This window comes from Mytilus galloprovincialis, chromosome 6 (assembly GCF_965363235.1).
Source record: "Mytilus galloprovincialis chromosome 6, xbMytGall1.hap1.1, whole genome shotgun sequence".
Lineage (NCBI taxonomy): Eukaryota > Metazoa > Mollusca > Bivalvia > Mytilida > Mytilidae > Mytilus > Mytilus galloprovincialis.
The window spans coordinates 52,422,373-52,444,295 of NC_134843.1; the positions used below are offsets into that span (position 1 = coordinate 52,422,373).

General features: G+C 31.9%; 1 protein-coding gene across 1 annotated transcript; it reads right to left on the bottom strand.

Moving 5' to 3' along the window:
- Positions 1-8,267: 8,267 nt before the first annotated feature.
- LOC143079865 (monomeric sarcosine oxidase-like) lies at positions 8,268-19,776 on the bottom strand. Its single transcript, XM_076255501.1, has 9 exons — positions 19,628-19,776; positions 16,290-16,359; positions 13,642-13,698; positions 13,123-13,254; positions 12,414-12,589; positions 10,818-11,022; positions 10,249-10,435; positions 9,680-9,813; positions 8,268-8,861 (listed from the first exon to the last, which is right to left on the bottom strand). The coding sequence occupies exons 1-9, from the start codon at positions 19,719-19,721 to the stop codon at positions 8,681-8,683; spliced, it is 1,236 nt and encodes a 411-aa protein (XP_076111616.1). The 5' UTR covers positions 19,722-19,776; the 3' UTR covers positions 8,268-8,680.
- Positions 19,777-21,923: the final 2,147 nt, after the last annotated feature.

Genomic DNA, 21,923 nt, shown 5'->3' on the forward strand with positions numbered 1-21,923 from the left:
TGTTCTAAACATCATCGGAAAGGGAAGAAGAAGTTGTGCCTCCAAGTGGGATCAAAAATGTAGCAGAAAAATGCAATAACACATGTGTAGACAAAAACGTTCATTTGCAAAAGGATCAGGACCTGCATGCAGATATCAAGAGTGGCAATAAATCAACAAAGGACACCCATCAATACTGTTTACAATTTATTGATTTAATTTGTTTTAGACTTTTCCTTTTTATTCTGTGTATACAATTGATGGTTTATTGTATTATTTTTTCATATAAACCTTGATGAAAAAAAATCCCACAAAACGATAAAATGTTTCAAATATTCGAATATTCGGATATTCAACTATCTATAATATAAAGATTGTTAATGATATAACAATACACTTCTTTTCGCCTTAAAATTCACATTTCTGTCAACATGAAAAATATCTATCGGAAAATGTATAATGAAAGTAAATTTCTTTTATAAAAAAAACATTGAAATAAATTGGGAAAATACTATTATTGACAATGCATTTGAAAGTATACGTAATTTCACCAATCATAGATTATAGATTGATCTTAAAGTGCTGATTGAAAAAGGGATAAACCTTAAAATTTCAAGACGTAATAGTTTTTGTCATTCTGCAATACAGATTAAAAATGAGAAGGTTTTCATTTGAATTGTTCCGGATCCTCAACTATGAGAACATTTTTTTTTTATTGAAAAAACTAATTGAAGGTTATACAAATTGACTTGAAAGGTTGTTCAATGATGTTTTCTGACAATCAGCCAAAACGAAAGAATAAAAGGTATTTGACTGTTCTTTTTTTTAATTTAACCGATAGCATTACATGCATTACTGATGTTTATGATTTGAAGCTTGTTTAAATTCATTTTATGCTTTTGTCTTTTCTTTTAGACATACTTTCTTAATTAGGATTTGTTAATTTTGTCACAAATCATAGCTGTTCTGTTGATTTGATTGTCAGTAAAATCAAACTAAGATGAAGATTGAATCAATTTACTTAAAACGAATGCAGATCAAAAGATTTTTGCAGTAGTAAATTTAATCAGTTTAGTGACGTTCGTGTGCTCACCTTTTAGTTTCTTTTATGTGTTTTGTGTTTTTTTGTTTGTCTTTCCATCGTTCTTTGTATTTAGTCATGGCACTGTCAGTTTGTTTTGACGTTTGATTTTGAATTTCCTTTTAGTGTTTTCCCCTTGTTCTACATATATTAAAACTACGAAATCATATCCTTATAAGATCTTGATATGTTTTTTTTCTCTTTCAAATATCGTTTGTAAATTATGTTGTGGATGTTATTCCAAGCCGACATTGTATTTATCATAAAGTTGTAGTCCATTTAGGCTTCTATCAACACTCAGTTGACAAAAACAATATCAACTAGAATGTTTCACTTTTGAAAAAGCCAATATAGGAAATGGAAATGAAACACGATCAATGTTTAGTATTGCTATTCCAATATGTAAAGTTAAACACGTGATCAATGAATTATTGTTGGTCTTTTGTAGTTTAATTTCTTGACCTGACTGCATTGTTTCTCCCAAGTTTGACTTGGTTTAGGACCCATTTGAATTAGATCTTGACTTTAGCAGAATTATATAACTTTTTTTTAATTTTCTTTACGTCGGGCGCTAAAATTTAAAGTTCATCATACAATTGTTCGCACACTCTCAAGTTTTCATAAAAATCGTTTTGCATTAGAAAGCTGGTGATTGCCTCTGCACACGTTTAATTGATCGTTGATATGTTCTGGTAATTTCGATGTATTGTTTTTATACTGTGGATTCACTTATTTTCGTGGATACCAATTTTCGTAGATTGAACAAACTTTCACTTTCGTGGACATTTGATTTAGTGGTTCAGACATAATCAGCACACAAATCTATGGAAAATTTGTAATTTGTTGAAAATTAAATTCGTGGTTCACCTGTACCAACGAAATTCACCAAAATTGGTATCCAACGAAAAATAATGAATCCCTATTAGTCTATTTAAACACATAAACCCTCTTTTGTAGATGCTAGATATTTATTTTTTTTTTGGTTTAAATTTGTATTTTTTTTTAAAACTGTTATGCAGAGCTCATCCATATTTTAACTGTACGTAAATAATTGCTTGAATTGTAGTTCCTTTCAGTTCTACAGTGGAAATTTCACAAAACATGTCATTGAGTATTAGCAGCTTAAAAACATCCTTGCCTGTATAAGAGTACAAGTCACATCCAGTTTCTTATTAATAAATGTTTGATAAAACTTTGAATAAAAAATGTGATTGTGTTTGAATGACCTAATTAAAATGTTAACAATTCAGAAATAAAAATATCTCCACAAGAATTCAAGACTAATTTCCAACCGTCTAAATCAAGAGAATAATTTCTCAGGTTATTTTTATTAACATAAAAAAACGAGTGCAACGTACTGATGTTACACCATTGTTCGTGTCTCTGTGTATTCTCGATTAATTATCGTCGTGCAGCTATTTCGACAGTACACTAAAACGCTATTTGAATAACTGATATCATCGCATTTCTTGATCATAGAAAATCCTTTCATTATTTCGAATTTATACCCGAGCATTAGATCTCATGTGCTTTAATATACACAATTTTCCTTTTCCTAATAATTTCAAATTCTTGTAATTGATTGGTATTGTTTTTCACTTAAGTGTTAAAAGTAAAACGACAGGTAATCTGAACATTGGATTTTTTGTTGTTTAATGGTTACGTGGTAAGGATCGCGGTGAGCGTGGTGCGATCGTGGTCTAGTGAGACCGGGGCTTAACGTGGATATACGGCAACTGTTGATTCATTATCATTCATCCTTTGTTAGTCTTGTATTTTTTAAAATTTAAGTTTCTTGTGTACAATTTGGAAATTAGTATGGCGTTCATTATCACTGAACTAATATATATTTGTTTAGGGGCCAGCTGAAGGACGCCTCCGGGTGCGGGAATTTCTCGCTACATTGAAGACCTGTTGGTGACCTTCTGCTGTTGTTTTTTTTCTATGGTCGGGTTGTTGTCTCTTTGGCACATTCCCCATTTCCATTCTCAATTTTATCGAATGCCAGTTATTTGTGAATTTATTATGTACCGGGAAACTGCTAATTAAAATCTCAAATGAGTTGAGACTTTTTCATAGGTTTGTATGCAGACTTTGTTAAAACCACTTCAAATAACTTATAAGGGAAATCGATGAAATTTGTCGATTATAACAATGATAATAAATATTGCATTCGTTTCCTTTGTTTTTATGTCAACATGTAGCTGTTAGAAGTACTTTATTCTATCACCTACAACAACCTGATATACCTTTTGTAAATAGTATTAATTAAGTACTGCTTAAAGTATATTCTCAAAATCTTTTTTATAGGTTTGTATGCAGACTTTGTTAAAACCACTTCAAATAACTTATAAAGGAAATCAATGAAATTTGTCGATGATAACAATGATAATAAATATTGCATTCGTTTCCTTTGTTTTTATGTCAACATGTAGCTGTTAGAAGTACTTTATTATATCACTTACAACAATCTGATATACTTTTTGTAAATAGTGTTAATTAAGTACTGCTTAAAGTATATTCTCAAAATCAATCTTTCACCAATTTTTTTTTTATCAACACATGTACATGTACGGAATCTGATGATTTACACAATAAACATTCAATGATATGTTTTATACATTAATAGTTAGTCTTGTTTATAAAATAAAACTCTCAATTTGATTTTATTGAAGAATGATATCCCTATTATCATCACTTGAACCATCTAAATTACTTAATAGTTTTGTATTGAAGTAATCATACTATCTAAAGATAGACAGCAAATAATTCGAGTTTGCTAGGATTTTATCGAACCTTTGAACAGATTAAAAAGGAAAGTATTTTAGTTAGAATAAATAAAGAATTCTTCCCAATGAATGGCATTTGAAATACTAGACAAGATATATAATAGATAGAATTAATCTGTTATTACATTTTACATTTATGAAAAGTCAACGTTTGGAGAATGCTGTTGTAGGAAACACAAATCTGATTGGATGTGCTGTGTTAGTTTGGTTGTAGGTGAAAATGTCAATAATTGCGGTACAGCAGTCACCATTACGTTATAATCTAAATCACTATAAAAACAAACAAATATGTCAACAAAGAAAAACAAAAATGCATAAAGACAAAGCTTTTGACCAAAAAAGAAAGACAAGAATACAAAAAGCACAATAACACAATGAATGGATGTAAAAGAACAGAGCCACGTCTAATAGATATTACAAAAAAAAAAGACTAAACAGTAAACATAACAATTTCCAGACAAATAGAAGAACACTATAACACGTTAACATGATGATAAACAAGGTTGGCACTCAGAATCTCTACTGCAAGACCATCATGTATCATTTGTAAAGTTGATACGGAATTTTTATCAACGAGGTATTGGTTTATTCCGATGAACTTTTGTTTTTTAGAAAAGAACATAACTTCATGACATAACCTTGTTCATCAACATTTTGCTCCGACACTGGTGACGTTTTAAAAAGTCTGAGTAGCAGCTGTAAGCTCTTGAATACAGAATGAGTTGAGAAATAAATATTCAATATGCTGGTGAAATCGGTATATTGCTACTAAGATGTGGGGAATCGGTAATTTCAAAATCAAAATCGTTTCGTTTGTCATGAATTCTTGTACTTGGATGACCGCTAATGTCAAATTCGAGGTTTAAGTCTAAAAACCGAGACAGAGGAAGTCATGTGTGTTGTTTCTTTAATATTCTAGATCTGGTGGGTATATATTGATGGAACCCAGTAAGAAAAGTTTCGATTGTTAATAGAAAGAATATCAGCAATATCATGAATATATCTGAATGTGAAATTAAATCCGGCTTCTTTGATTTTCTTGTTTTTTTTACAAGAGTCTGAAGAAACTCTGACTCATTCTAAAATAAGAAGATGTCGGCAAGGAGAGGCGCACAGTTTGTTTCCATAGGAAAGCCGACAATTTGTTGAAAAAGTCTACCTCCATGTTTAACAAGTATATTGTCAATAAGAATCTCCAGCATACTCATCACTTGTTTCTCTGTGTAGCATGCTTACCTTTTTGTTCTACAGAACATGCCCTACGGTACCCCCCCCCCCCCCTAAAAAAAATATTATAGCGTATTCTACCATTTTTTGGTTTAAATTTTTTCGACGATTTTTCAATTTCACATGGGGAATGGTGGTGTACAGGAATGAACAAAATCTAAAGTAGGACAATTTTCAGAGAAGGATCGCGATTGGAATATATCCAGGAGTTTTTTTTATTTAGAGTCAACAAATGATTAATACCACTACGTGAGTGAACATATTCAAAGTATATTTGAATACCCTCTTTTACTGCGGACAGATTTTTTTGTCAATCGAATCATGGAAGTAATATTTAAAAGGAATAACATCGACTAATTAGCATGTATTAACGGCATGCAGAGCCCTGTACTAAAGTCATATGATTTTATCCAATTATAGTCTCAGCGGTAAGACCCCTTTGGTTACTTACTATCTGTGATACCGCGGTTGTAAATTCTTATCAGTCACGTGATTTTATCGAGTCCGGTAATTATAAAGTACCTGTGTGAAATCCGAGGTTTATTAATAAGAAGGTGGCACTGTATCATATAACATTTCTACCTTCAACTGAAGTCGTATGATGTAAAAAAATTGAAAAAACGGACGAGAATTGTTTAAACTACAACAGTTTAGCGTGGAAAATTGTATTTAATTTAGCATATTTTTGCTTTTAACCGTTTGTTTTAAACTGGTCTAAAAGTATTTTCCGGTCAAAAGTGGATCCCGAGTTAAACAGTTAAATACTGATGAATCGATCAGGTTTCACATGATGTTTAACAAAATAATGTAGGCAAATCTAGACATAGATTTGTTTACTGTTGAAATGTGCAAAGGTTTATCGAGATTGAAAAAAGAAGGATATTTACTTTCTAAATTTATGTCATTTATGTATATGTCATTAATATCATTGATTGCATAATTGAAACTGGACAACTAAAATGGGGATAATATTTTCGTAAATATATATATTTTTTTTAATTGTTTATTATGGAATGCTTGTATTAATATAACATGCTACAGCAAAATTTATAACAAACCGACGAAATGGGCTTGAATCTATCTGTCTTACGGCAAATTCATTTTTAAACAAATTAGTTTATGTATCAAGAACTTAAATTGAAGGATAGAATCGTTTAGAATTGTGAATATTTTGATTGACTAATACACGAAAGCCTTAGATTTTTCGTATTTAATAAAGGGGGTCCAAACGTTTTTTTTGTACAATCATCTTCTTAACTTACGGAAATGTTTTTTTTAACTGTATCATGTGTATGTAAATATTGAAAATGACCCAGCCTTGTTCTTCAATTTCGTATGTGATAGGTGTCGGTTTAACTATTAAGACTCAAACTAACCAAAAATAGGAAAAAATTGGACTAAAATAAAAATTAAACGAATGACTCTATTCGGCAGCGTACATCAACGGAATGTAACGAATGGACTATTCGGTTACCTTGCACGTATATACGACAAAAACTTGTCTGTTCGTAACTCTACGTGAACACGAAAATTACCGATAAGTGTCAGTGTTTTGATCGATTACATGCGGAGAATCAACTTCCATGTCAGCTATTGAACCAATTAACGAGTTATCGAAAGATGGGCGGTAACGCAGATGAAACCTTTGAAGTGACGACGATGTTATTCCTTTCAATATTACTTCCATGATCGAATGGACAATTCCTTCGTCGAACATGCAGATGAGCCGTTGTTTGTATGGAATTTGGTGAAGCTAAGATGTCAAATGCAAACAAGGTAAATTCTCCAATTTACGTTTCAATGCTGTTCAATGCAATGTTCATTGACGCCATGAAGGACTTATGATTCGCCAAAATCTCATTCTTATCAAATGATAAATTTTAGTATGTGAGATTACCTGAGTGCTCATCAATTCTAAATTTCTTTACCAGATACCCGTAGTAGTACGATTTACATACATAGACCATAATGTTTGAAGCTTTGTCGGCAGGAACACAACACTTTATCGTGAAGAGATGATAGACATTTCACATTTTCTTTGTCTCTGAAATGGACTTTTGTCGATCATTCACTCAGTTTTTCAACTTATGAATTCGATGTTTTATCAAACACGTTCTATTAAAAATAGACTTTACCAACAAATCATGAAATATAAAGAAACATTCGGAAACGGTTTAAACCGAATTTATTAACACAACATTACATGTAGTAGAGATGCGCATGGACAATAAACAAATATATAATGTCTTTATTATAAAAAGAAATTAAACTCTTGAATTGGTAATTTGAGCTGTTGCTAGAAAGGGAATTTGGGGTTTAAAACTGCCTAGCGTAATAACTATAAGTCTGGTATATTTCACCCATTGATCTAGCTCTATTAAGTAAAATACATAGGAATGTAGGGTTCGCAATGCTCCTCACCTTCTCACTAGATTTTGACTGTTATATTCGAGCGTCATCGATGAGTCCTTTATAGACGAAATGTCCATTTGGAGAACAAAAAATAATTCTGGTATCGTTTTATTATAAACACCCGAGTTTGATATAGGATATTTGAATTGCAAAAGGAAATGAATGAATGGAGTCATTTTACCCCGTAAAGTTACCAACTTAACTGGTCTTAAGTTTACAAAAGGAACAATTTATGATTGTCGGCATAATAGACAGACTAGCATTTCCTTATCTCAATTTTCAAGGAACTATTGCAATGAAACATTGAAATAAATCATGTATGATTTGCTTGAAGAAATCCGGAGTGTTCATAGACACATACTATTATAACTAGGTCACAATGTGTTTATCGGATTAATTTACCAGATTTTTAATTTATGATATATAATTTTATATATGTGATAGAAATGCATTCCTGTTGTTAAGTCATGTATATTTGTAAAAGGTTTACATATCTAATTAGTGATTTTCCAAAAGCCCCACCAATATTGAAGGTGAGCTTAACATGTTTAAAAAAAGGTTTTTCTGATATTTTACAAAAGCAGTAAAACATGTAAAACGGCTACTGATTTTACAATTTGCTACAGATTTCAAAGATTTTACAAAATCCCTGCTTTCACAAATAAAATGTATAAATATACGCTCGGTATGACCGTAAGTTACACTAAATTGTCATGTTATAAACATTTACGTCTTCATGACAAAATATAGTTTGTAGCTGTATCAAATAATTGTAAAGAAAGATTGAATTCTTAAACTGCCTTGACAGTTTGTTTTAATTCGGTTGGATACACATGATACACATTTACATATTCATTTATAACTACAAAGACAATTATCGTTGGTATGTTTACATTTTAGTTTATAACTTTACTGAAATTAGAATGTTCGGTTAGTCTTTGAAATTTTTGCGGGGTTGCAGAGTTTAATTTCGGTTCCAAATATCATCAGTGACAATACATGGTTTGTTTAAGGCGTGTTGTTTGTTATAGGTTATGCCGTTTATGCTTTTACAAATGTGGAATGCACCAATCACTAAAATCAAAACGTCATTGAACCTTCTTTCTTGTATCCTTGTATTTAAATTATTGTTTAGAAAAAATTGTAAAGTTCAATTATATTTCATTATTCATCGAATTCACAGTTCAAACTATTACAGTTTCGAAGCTGAGCTCTGCTTCGTCGGAACTTTTCCTCCAGTGCCCATGTATAATGTTGGTGTCCAGTCAGGGTTTGTGATCGCTTCTCTGTCTATATTAAACTTCGAAATATCATACTTGGTTTTGCCATCTATTGCCATTTCACTTAGTATTTTTCCTAAAAGACTGGCAAATCTGAAAAAAAATATTAAATAATATGAAGTGTACACTTTCCATATGTTTCGTCCATATCATGTAGGCAATTAAATAAACGAAAGACAAATGGCACACAAATTATAAAAACATATTGGACAGTACAGTAACAACATCAATCATCAATTATTGACTTCCTTCAAAACAAACTGTACACATACAACAACAAAACAATAACAAAAAGCACGGATGATTCAGATAAACTGGCACTAGCGCAACATGTTTTACTAGTAATGTTTTGTTTTATTTTCATGTGCAGAAACCTCATCCTTTTTGAGGATATGTAGTAAGAGTAAAAGCAAAATTAAAAAAACAAACAAAATCACAGTTCGTTGGTGACCTTCTGCTGTTATCTTCGCTATGGTCGGGTTATTGTCTCCTTGACACATTCCCCATTTCCATTCTCAATTTTATACATATATATACAAGGATGATATGTTTAGTTTTCACTATTACATGTATGGTGTTGACTGTTGTCATTTCCTACAGTCTTGTGGTATTTGTGCTATTGAGTAAATACAAATTTTTCTATAGTATTTCTTCAATTTATTAGATGATTATTGTATGTTGACGGCTTATAGTTCAATTATCATGGGAGACCATCGTGTGACTTTGTGGGGCTTGTTTCATTTATCTCTCGTCATATTCTTGATATTAATATTACTTCGCAGTATCTTTTTTTAATTCGCTATGTGATGTTATTATGACGGAAAATAATTAATGATTTTTTTCTCGCATAAATGGTCCTATTTTCCTACTTATTCTAATAATTCTACATAATCACATAGTATACCACGTACTTAAACGCATGACCAGCTCCACAACAGACGATCACATTATCCCATCCATTCTTAGAACAATCATCCACAACAAAATGACGGTCCGGTGTCATTGTGTAGAGACAAGTCTTAGTATACATTATAGGTCCTAGGGACTAAAAATATTTATTCATTTGTAAAGAGGAGAAAAAAAAATATACATTGAATATAAATAGATTCTTATTTTCGAGTCTTAAATATACATGATTGCATGTACTTATTATACAACATGTACAATGTGTTATACTATATATTTTTTTTAGAACATACTGTGCAATAGCTATTTCAAATGTCTAATCTTTTGATTAACAATAAGTTATGGTTGTCTTTCTGTATTTTTTTTTCTTCGGTCGTTTTTCGGGTGTTATTATTTTCTTTTCTAATTTCTTTTCTTATCAGATTTGTCTTTACTGTCATTTTGTTCTCTTGTGGTGAGTGGTCTCATTGACAATCTTACCACATCTTCTTTTTATAGTATCATTTTTTTTTCATTCAATAAAAGGATAGAAATCAAGTGTTTAACGGTTTGTCTGATATATAAACAATATTACCCTTGGTATTGTTCTCTCCAAATGTTTTATACAAGCTTGTTCTCTTGTCTTGTCTGGTTCATAATTCCGTGTGTCAACGGAAACAACTGGACCACCAGCGTCTATCCCAATTTTGCTACCTGAATTACCATGCATTGGCATCCCATAAAAGTCGTATTTAGCGGAGTGATAAATCCATATCGGGTACCTTCAAATAAATGAGAAATAAAGGATGAGATATAAATGGCACGGATTGTACCCAAGTTAAGATACACAGAACATAAATTGGGAGCAAAATTTTAAAGATATCTAACAAAAGGATAAATTTCACATGTATGCAATTTTTTTGTAAGTAAAGTATTCAGCAATTGTTGTTTAATCTACAACAAGAACTCAACTAACGTATATACTTTATAATGTTAATGCGTACTGGTAACATGTACCTCGTATACTACATTGACTACGCTCTGACATCATACGTATACCGTATAACCAGTCCACATAAAGACGAATAGATTGCAGTTCGATCTCGGGATATTAAATGTTTTCCTATATTCAAAATTGATTATAATTTATTAATTTCAACCTACTTTGCCTTGGTAAAATCTTTTACGTTTGGTGTAGCAAAATATGTGACTTGTTCTTGTGTAACATAAACTGGTATATGGACACCAATAGATCCAAGAACATGGTTTATCCAAGCACCAGCAGTGACTATTAGACGACGACACTGAAATATGCCTTTTGGGGTATGTACCTGGAAAGGATAAGTGATATATTTTGACAAATTATCTAAAACAATGCGAATTATACAACACAAGACGACCTGCTTTATTTCTATTTGTTTTTTTTTATTCAAATATTATAAGATAAAAATGTACACTGTTGAAATACTTCAAACTAAAATTCTTATTGGCAACCCTACCATCATGACTATGTAAAGTAGAAACTTAAATGTATCTTTACATATTTGCCCTATATTTATATGTTTAAGGGGGCTATCATTTGTTTTTCCTGATATAAGATTTCGCTATTTTTTTTTATAAATGAACTTTATCATATCCTTAATAGAAAAATGAAATAAAAAAATGGGGTCACCGTTCGTTTAAACTCAAAATCTGCCTCCGAAAAAAGCATACATTTTTGTTAATGTCCTTTTTCCTGTTGAACTAATAGGAGAAATAGAGGTAATATCGAAATAAAACTAAAGTATAGAAATCGCTAAAATTTTACAAATATTTAGTTTATGTACAGCTTATTTGAAAACGATAATAAAAAGTATAGGTCACCGATGAGTTAAAAAAGATTTTTCAATTTTAAAACCAAAAAATGGCATTTTTGCACCAAAGGAAGATAATTTGGAGCTTTTTTCAATGATATAAACATTTTAAAAGTCATCTGGGCCAAACCGAATCGATTTTTCTGGTTGAATTTTGTACCATGTCATAAAGTTATATATAAAAGATAGTTTAAGTGTAATAAATTAAATTTATAATGCAAGAAAAACAAATGTTTAATTTTTGGCCGAAAATTTTGTACCCGCGAGCTTCCTTAAATTGTCAAATATATGCCATCAATATGATTTTCGTTTCCTTCTTAAACAAAATATCCGAATGTTGCTAGTGAGTCCATAAAGTTCGTCGCACTCATCAAATTTTTACGATTTTAACTACGCATACTTTCAGTTAAAGCAAAATATATCTTTTAATAAAATATAAATTACTTCTGATTATTAAAAATAATTTTTAAAAACAAATATGTTTTTTGATACATTGAAACATTTTCTTTAAAGTAAACATCTTTTTTAGGTTTTCAATTCCGCTTCATATATTTTAAACGGACTTAAACTGAGTTGCACCTAAGATGGAATTAAGATACTTCTCTTATACAAGTATATAGTAAAGACGCTGAGACTTATTGGACCAATTAGATTTTGAAACAAAAATAATTAGTTGGGTCTCCTACCGAATTGTATGATTCAGTAGATTAACGTTATCTCATTCATGCTGCATTAACGCAAAGATCTCAACAATAGAATTACTTGATCAAAAGGATTAAAAATTAGCAACCCCACCCCCTAAAAACAATAACATTAAATTATATTTTTTATTAAGACAACTCGCTTACTGCAAATGTTATCAACATCAACATACCAGTAATCTTTCATTAGGCAACTTTTCAATTTTCTGGACAGTGTTCTAAAACAGTAGCTCCATTGGCTCTAGCTAGTTGAACATGAACAGAGTTTGCAAGAGCTGAATCTACGAGTCCAGCTATTGGTTGATAAATTGTATCGTATGTGTCATCAATTTCAAACTGCGGAAATTTAGCTCTGAGCTGGCTTCCCGTTAGTCTTTCAAAACTGACAAAATAAAGATTAAATAGATATGCTTAAAGAAATCTCATCATATAGCAATTTTTTGTCTCAGACACTTGATTACTTGATTGCTCTTGTTACTTGGAGTTTAACACCACTTTCAGCACTGTTGTGTTATTTCTGTGCGGTGGTCGTCAGTTTATTTTGGTGGAGGAAGCTTGTCCGAACGACTGATAATCCTAACCTATTGATTTTAGAATCGAACAAAACTACGACCGGCAAGATTCAAACTCACCAACTCAGTGCGCAGTCTAGAGACACAATAATTCATTAATTAGACTCGGTTATCCAGCCTCCGTGAAAATAAATACATGTATTGTGTAGTGTCTCTGCAGAGAGGGGTTTTGTCTTCTTTTATACATGTATGATTATAACAACTAAAATGTTTATGTAACTAAGGTTTCAACAGTAAAGTTAAAGGTTCGATACTCTCTCCACATACACATACTTGAATTATTCGCCTATCTAAATAAAAACAAAGCCAATATTAAACAATTGCTTGTAACGTTCAAAAATACCTGATATTATTGTCGGCCATTGCTTTAGCATAAGCATCGATGACATGAGACATTTCGTCTTTCCTGGTAAATTGCACTCCTCCTGTATTGTAGACTAACTGTATGCCGGATTCCTTTTCTACTGCTTCCCATCTTTGTAAATTAATGATTGGGTTTATGAAATGAGAAAGATTTACCCCTCCCCCACAAAAAACAACAACAAAACAACAACAAACAAACAAACAAACAAACAAACAAACAAACAAAAAACAAACAAAAACGTGGTGCCCTCTGATCCTCTGATTTGATGGGGGAAAATATTCTGAATGAAAATTCCCTTTAACCTTATACTGTTAAGTATTGAAATAAAAATAATCTGATTGATCACGTCGAAAAACTAAATAAATAAAGAAAAAATAAGAAAAAAAACATATCCTCCTTGTTTGCAGTTAAATGGTCGCTCCCTTACTCATATTAACATGCACGTCTATTTTGTGAAAAACAATTTGGCATAATAATTATGTGTTATAAAGTACTTACGCTTTGTAGGTATCTGGTGTAAGTTTAGTATATCTGTTATCGTGGTAAGCTAATCGTCTGTAAAACAATGACAATAAAAAGCCTTGCGCATCACTGTTGCAAACTTTACAAATTGATGACAAATAGCATTTTAATTTGAGATTTCCTGTTGAAGGTACATGACGTTAAGCACGTTATTGCGTCAATGCATTGAAATGCGACAAAGCAATTTGATAAATAGCTCTTCTAAGAAATCTAAATAGTTCAACTTTATGAAATTTATATCCATAGATTAGGCAGGTATTACTGTTTCCAAAAATATAAAAAAAATATTCTTTAAATTTTCATAATAGTTTTAAATAATGATAAAAATGTTGCCAAAACGTCAAAAATATGCGTGTCAGACGTAACAAATTATTCGCAAAATAATTTGTGCGGGAATTTTTGTGGTCTAAAAAAGAATTTAAAATCCGCGAAAATTCGCATGAATGATAAACGTCATATATAATTTATTATATCATTGCTGTTTTTTGTGTTGATGGAACGGTCAAAGCTGATTTTTTTCAAAAATGAAAAATCCTCGCCATGGTCAGGTTTTGGAAAATGGTAAGTTATCAAAAGTTATCGCTTTTTAAAATATCAGATGATATAAAATTTTGTTTTCATATATTATTCCTACAAAAGTGCTTGCATAGACCATTTCAAATCCGGAATTTTACAGCACTCACACCACAAATAAAAACGCATTGGCTTCGGGAAAATGTCTTGCAAGATTGTCCAATGTCGAATTTCGCCGCTTTTTACCAAAACACTGTCAGTTTCAACGTCATTATATTAAATATTTTATTTCTAGCATACCAAATAGTGCTTTTGAGTAATTGTGCTTTAACCCCACAATACGATAACATACTTTTTGATAAGCTGTTAAGTAGAAATGACTTCGTTTTTTAACAAATCAAATGTCTTGCAAGTTTGTCCACTGAACAATTTTCTTACGTTTTGAACGTTTTCGATTCGGGACGCTATACATATATGTATTTTCAAATTATTTCTTAAAGTTTGTTCTTTGTTTTGGTGTTAAACACCACTACATCATGTACATGTATAAATGACATTTGTTGTATTTTATTGACCTGTCATCATAGGCAGGAGAAGCCGGACATCAGGCGACCTTAAGTTAAAATATTTGCAATAACTGTCGATTAGGATCGGAGTCGAACAAATCTCGCCACGAGCTTATCTTAAAATCGCCGCAGGCTTTTTATCACTTTATATGAACTCATTAGGCCAATCACCCTCCTTGGCCATCGACATTGAAAGCAGTTCGTATTATCATATGATATATGAACGATATTTCATTGTTTTTAAATAACAAGTACGGTTCGACTTCATGTTTTAAGATCAGAGGACAAAACAAAATAACCATTTTACAAATTTCGAAAATAGATAGAATCATAGAAACCACGATAAGAACTGTGATATATAATAGTAGTTATAATCAAATAGAACATGAATAATTATCTAAAATAAAAAAAAAACCAAAAAAACATAATGGTAATTTGTCAATAAATAGGTAAAATATTTCAGATGACTGGGGTTGTTCATTTAACCAAGATTCTAAAGTTGTAAAAGGGCTATATTACGAGAGGATAAAAGATCAACCGTTTATTTTCAAACTTGTGAAGCGTAGAACTGTGATTTGCCATTCATCTGCAATACGGTTCATTTGTGCTGAAATTGAAGGAGGCAGTAAAATTGTTGTACCTGAGGAGTTACACCTCGATATTATACAAAGCTTGTAAACATATCAGATGAATATAATTATTTTTTCACGCAATCATTCTCTTTCTTGATTCAATTACTCCGTTGTAAACAATAGAAGTCTTTTTCATTAAAATCCTTTCACTTATCATCACACACACACCCTCCCCCCCCCCCAAAAAAAAAAACACAAAAAAAAAAAACATTTAAAAAAAGATAAAAGATAAAAGCACAAAACACAAAAACTATGTTATTTAAGCAACATGAATTGCTTTCTCCCTTCCCTCTCTTCTTAAATTTAAACGGGTGACCAACGCATTATATAGTATACTATAGGCACTATTTTCTCAACCAAATACCTATTTTGTATTGTTTATTTTTGCTTGAGTAACTACCAGTAGGAAATATTTCATACATATTCAAGACTTTGAAGTATCCATATCGATCAAAAATGATTACAAACAAAACTCAATTTCCGACGTAAAACGTCAAAATTTGACGTTACCAATTGGGACGCAATATCGTGCGTAACGTCACATGTAATTACGGAAAGCGCATCGTACGTACAGTTTGTATATTTACGCATCACATGTATATAGGGGTTTGTTCTACTTTTCAAAAGGACTGTCCTTAAGTTCTTAGACACTCACAAATCAAACAATATGACATTTATACACTGTGCAATGCTAGTCCACATTGATTTCTTGAACAATATCAGAGTTCTAATATAAAAAGATACATGTATGCTTCTTTTTTTCTTCTGTTAACTCCATTCAACTGAACCGCCCAATTAAAACAATTCGTCGTTGGTTTTTAGTTTAAACAAAAACAATGACTATGACTATGTGCTTACAACACTTCCAATGGCACAAACAAAAAACAACCCATGTACACAAAAATATATTTACATGATCCTGGAGTGATCCTGTGAACCTCCATTATGGTGTCCAAGTTCAAACTGTTCGAGACCGAGAACATCTATTAAAATTAAACAATAGATATAAATGAAAGTAATATTTTGCACAGTTTGTATAACGCTGGTCCATTTTTTAGCTTCTATATACATTTTCTGGTACATGTATATGTAACCTATGCAAGCGACGGATTCGACAGGTTGTAGAGAATGTATAACTCTTTGCATAGCAAAAAAAAAACACAAAAAAAACACAAAAAAAAAAAAAAAAAAACAATCGTGTTTCCAAAGATAAACGGATTTTTTTTAGCATTAAATCGTCAACCAGAAAATTACATTCTTCCAATCGTCAGGTTCAATTGACTATTTGGAATAACCGCCTTTTAAAAATCCTGGATCCGCCCACTGACCTAAGATAAGACAATTCAATCAGTACAAAAGTGTAAAGAGGTTATAAAATGTCAGAGAAACACATGACCTTTTGCAATGCTAGGATAAGGTATCAACATATTATATAGCTTTGCATGTGCATTTGTACAATGTATATACATACGGTATCAAGTTTGAAATGCATGTTTTTGCGGCTGTAAACACAGCGGCCGTAATGCATATCACACCGCAGCGGAGTAACATAGTTTTACTTGAGGGCAAAGAAAAAAGAAGTTAACACGGTTCATACTTATATCGCTGCACTGTTATTTAGGCCAAGATATCTTTTTTGTTTTTGTGATTTATTGACTTTCACGAATTCGAAAATTCGTGGTGCTTTGCTGGGTGACCTCAATCAGGATCGGTCAAATCCAAAAAAATGAACGCCAAGGATGTTTTCAAAAGTACCGAAACATGCGAAGGGTTTTATATTAACATACAACAAAAGGATATTAAAGTTATACCCAAAATTCATCTGAGGTAAACTTTTCCTGAGAAAGTAAGAACCTTGTTTGCCATGTGTTCTGTTGCCGTCAATTGACCTACATATGTAGTATATTTTAAACAATGGCTGACTATTAAAATGTCTACGGCGTTATCGCCAAAGCAACAACTGGATCGGTTATGTAATGCATAAAATTGTTCCACTGTTTATACAATTCATATTGATAGTTTAATCAATATTTGATTGGTTGAAACTATCCCACGTGTCATTGAACAAATCTTCTTATTACCTAATAAAGAGTATTTTACTGTTTTATTAATATTTCTCTATTTTTTGCTATTTGTCTGCCATTTTTTTGTTCCATGGTCTATTTCGCTGGAAATTATCGTTCTATTGCACCTGTGTGCAGTCTATTGCACTGACCTGTTATGACCTCTTATTCTGAAAACTGATTAGTTGAAAGGTATTCATGTTGTCCAATCAAATTGGGTCTTTTAAACATTTTTGGGTTTATTGTTTCATGTATGTTTTATTGAATTTCTAAAGTATTGGTTGTACATGTATGCTCCTTACACATTGTAATTAATACAGTTGTTACTTTCGTGTGTTTTATTTCTAAGAATTTGTTAGAACTGACTCAGTATGTATTAGGTAATATAACAGTTATTGAATGTGTAACAGTGCAGTAGATCAAGATATATTTCCCTCGGTATGAAGATCAGCTCAGTGTTCTATTGCCCTTAGCCGTTGGCTTCGGGTAATAGAACAATGAGCTGATCTTCATACCTCGGGAAATATATGTTGATCTATTGCATAGTTACATATTGAATAACTGTATAATATTCCATTCTGAGGATCATATTCCCCTCTGAAATGTCGATCGGCATTACATCGTGCGACGTTACGCGCGGTTATTGTACATAACGTTTAGAATTGCTTATTCTTCTTAAAATAGTGATAGAAAAAATCATTATCGTGTTCAGATTTATTTATACGATCAAATAAAAAGTCTATTAATTTACTTTTTATCAATGTGTATGTCGTGTTTAGTGTAACTTATTAAACAAGCGGACAAATAAAAAAAATATGCAAAATAATATTTAATGCATTGATAGTAAACAAAGCATAGGCAGTGGAATAAAACATTCATTTCCCTTTGCCTCTGCAGTTATGAAGATTTGCCCACCCTCGAAAAATCATATTTCCCTCGGGGAGAGCCCTCGTGAAATATGAGTATTCTTGGGTGAACAAATCTTCATATCTCCCTCAGGCACGGGAAATAATTGCATAGTATTGCACGTTACTAAAATAAATAACAGATTCCAAAAGGGATTGCTAAGTTGCAAATTTCTTGAAATAAAACAGAAATGTATGCAGCTGAAGATAAATAATGACAATTTGTGTAATATCAGTTAACACGTTTAAAATATTTGTATATCATAAAATTAAAAACCCATGACACAATGGCAGAAAACAATTCTGTAGAGGACACTGTTGCGCATTTTCGTGCCCAAATCAATAAGAAAAACCAATGATACAGTTGTTGTTTTATTTACCCGTTATACATTATATACAAATTATCTCTTCGTTAGCGCTTACATACTATGTTTTTTTTTAATTTTCAAATTTAAATCAATTTGAAGAAAAACTTCATACTGTTATCTCTGGACACTTAACTCTCCATTGTGAAATCGCTTTCTCGAAATTTGTTTCTCATTTGTTATCGTAGTGAAAATATATATTACCTGTTTTGTAATTGAATGGTTATTTTTTTCCTGACGCCCATTGACAAATATTATACCTGTATCCTTGTAACAAAAATATCTACACGTCTCTCACATTCTGAAGTTAACTTGTTACAAGGGTTCGTTTTAATATGACAAGCTTAATGGTATGTGGTAACGTCAATTTTCTACGCAATGTGATTGCATACTCTATGCGGTAAGAAGATTTGTACAACCCGCACATGACAAATTGACGGACAGGAGAAGTCCAAGGATCACTAAATGTTATGCCTATTTAAGCACTTGGGTTCCTTCATGTATATTTTTGAAAAGTATATGATGTCTAGATCGATATATGTATATATATGTTTATTCGTGTCATGCCATTATGTGATATTCACCATTACACTGGTATACGCATAGTGTGATATTCATGTACATGTATATACTAAATGAAGTGTCTATGTGAGATGCTTAAAAGACTTGTGTGCTGCATGTTTACATACCTACATGTATATGAACTCTTGCTTTATATGTTTCAATTTATGTGTGCATGACTTGATATGCATGTTTTGTTTTATTGTTGCTCAGTCTGTCGGTTTTAAAAGCTCTTCAGAACTTATGTGTGTACTTGTATTATATACCGACTTTAAATAACGCTTTATGTCTTATGTCTAATGTCTATCACTCGAATTGAAAATATATATATAAAAAAACAAGCGTATGTAAACGTACCTATACCAGCCTTTTTCGAGAGCCAATATAATGTCCCACTACCAACTCCACCACAACCGACAACAATGTACTCAAAGTACCTTCTTCCGTCCATAATGTTGTTTCTATAATTTACCTACAGACCTCACGAGATAAATAAACCTGACATACTTATTTTACATGTAAGATAAAATTGTCAAGGTTAAATAAAACTATACCTGTACAAAACCATTCGTTCGTTTCAATGAATATACTGAATTATAATGAAAACACACTAGATAGAAATAGATAATGTAGGACACCCGATTTGAATATGTATGTACACTGTTTATATTTGTTAGAATCTACGTAATTGGATTGGAAAAAATGTCTCAATGGTACTAACTTTTCAGAATTTAAACTTTTTAAAACAAAACTTTTATTACATCCTCAACACTAAGAAAACGTAATTTTGAAGAACCGTTTTCCAAAAAAAAGTTATTTTCGAACTGAAAAATTGAAAATCATTTCATATACAGTTGGAATGAACGTCCTTTTTGACTTGAAGTACTTGCTTATCTAAAATTAATTTTCATTATTTTGTACTTCTTTTTTTGGATGTCACAATCATTGTTTTTTATTTGGTCGGGTTGTTGTCTCGTTGACACATTCCCCATTTCCATTCTCAATTTTATTATTGGGTTCAATTTTTTTTTTTTACAGCAATAACAATTAACAATTTCGGCGTACTAAATTATAATCCTGGTACCTTTGATAACTATTTACGCCACTGGGTCGATGCCACTGCTGGTGGACGTTTCGTCCCCGAGGGTATCTCCAGCCCAGTAGTCAACATTTCGGTGTTGACATGAATATCAATAATGTGGTCATTTTTATAAATTTCCTGTTTACAAAACTTTGAATTTTTTGAAAAACTAAGGATTTTCTTATCCCAGGCATAGATTACCTTAGCCGTATTTGGCACAACTTTTTGAAATTTTGGATCCTTAATGCTCTTCAACTTTGTACTAGTTTGGCTTTATAAATAGTTTGATATGAGCGTCACTGATGAGTCTTATGTAGACGAAACGCGCGTCTGGCGTACTAAATTATAATCCTGGTACCTTTGATAACTATCAACAACAGGCTGTGTTGTAAGGTTTTCCGTTTTGAAAACATTTTTGGTTTAGCACCATAATTTAATTCAAATAAAACAATTAAAATGAGAGGATTTAAAAAAAGAGGTGCAATTAACCCTTTCCCTTTTAAAAGGCTTACTATCTTATAATTAATTGGGTTCGTGTTGTATATAGTTTTGTAAGGACTTATCTGTCCTTTCGTTATCTTTCTCTTTGAATTAAAAGTTTTGAATATCACATTGGCATGTTGACCATTTACATGATAAAAATAACATCTGAACCCTCACTCATGATTTTAAAGTGTTTGTTGATCAAACCTTGACGTGTACACTTCTGTATTTGTTGTATCGTTCAACTTCAACTTGTTAATAATTAGAATAACATAGTTGTTCACTTTGTGTTATTGAATTAGAGGTTCACCATCTTTGAATAAACATAGGTATATTTTAATGAGACAGCAGGCCCACAATAGAAAACTGACATCCTAAGGTAAATAATTAACAGGCGGCTATATAATGTCACGCTTAAAACAGTCTTAAATGTGTAGCAAAACGTGAATTTAATGCCCTGGTGACCACGAACCACGACACATCTAATCAGCGCCACGACATGAAAATTGGTCAAATCGTGGGTCATTTTTGATCATCGTACGGCAGTCGCACGATATTTTCAGCATCGTGGCGCTGTCGTGTGTCGAAAATTGGACATGCACCCTTTTTGCTCTACGATTTTTTATCGTGTCACTGTCTTGTGGCTGTCGTGATAGTGTCTTACCACTTTCGTGCGACTGTCGTCCGATAAACACATTGTCGTGGATACCAATATAAACCATTTTAATAAAGAAAAATCTTACAACTGTTGCACGACTGTCGCAAGACACTCATGATACAGTCGCACGATTGTCTCACGAATACCAAATTTCGTACGATGCTCGCACAACATTGATTATCTGTCGTACGACAGTGGTATGTTCGTCGTGCAACATATTTTTTGTTTAATTCAGAAGAATACAATTCAGCGGGAATGAATGTTTGAAAAAACATAAAGTCTGCCGTTTGAAGAGGATGACTATTCCACCAGAACGATTACAGTTGGTCCAGCTAAGTAGGCGCATTGCCAGACTCCAACAAGAACAAAATATGGTCCTGTTAGCGTTAATTTGAGCCCGTCAATAGTATAGGAACCAGCGAAACGCCCGA

Bases quoted from the DNA above. Each gene is read 5' to 3' on its own strand.
- LOC143079865 (XM_076255501.1), bottom strand. From the start codon at position 19,721: ATGGACGGAAGAAGGTACTTTGAGTACATTGTTGTCGGTTGTGGTGGA. The intron at 12,590-13,122 runs GTATTTTTGAAC...TTATTTTGTCAG, and splicing joins ATGGCCGACAATAATATCAG to TTTTGAAAGACTAACGGGAA. The intron at 11,023-12,413 runs AAAATTGAAAAG...TTCGCATTGTTT, and splicing joins TGTTTTAGAACACTGTCCAG to TAGATAATTTGTCAAAATAT.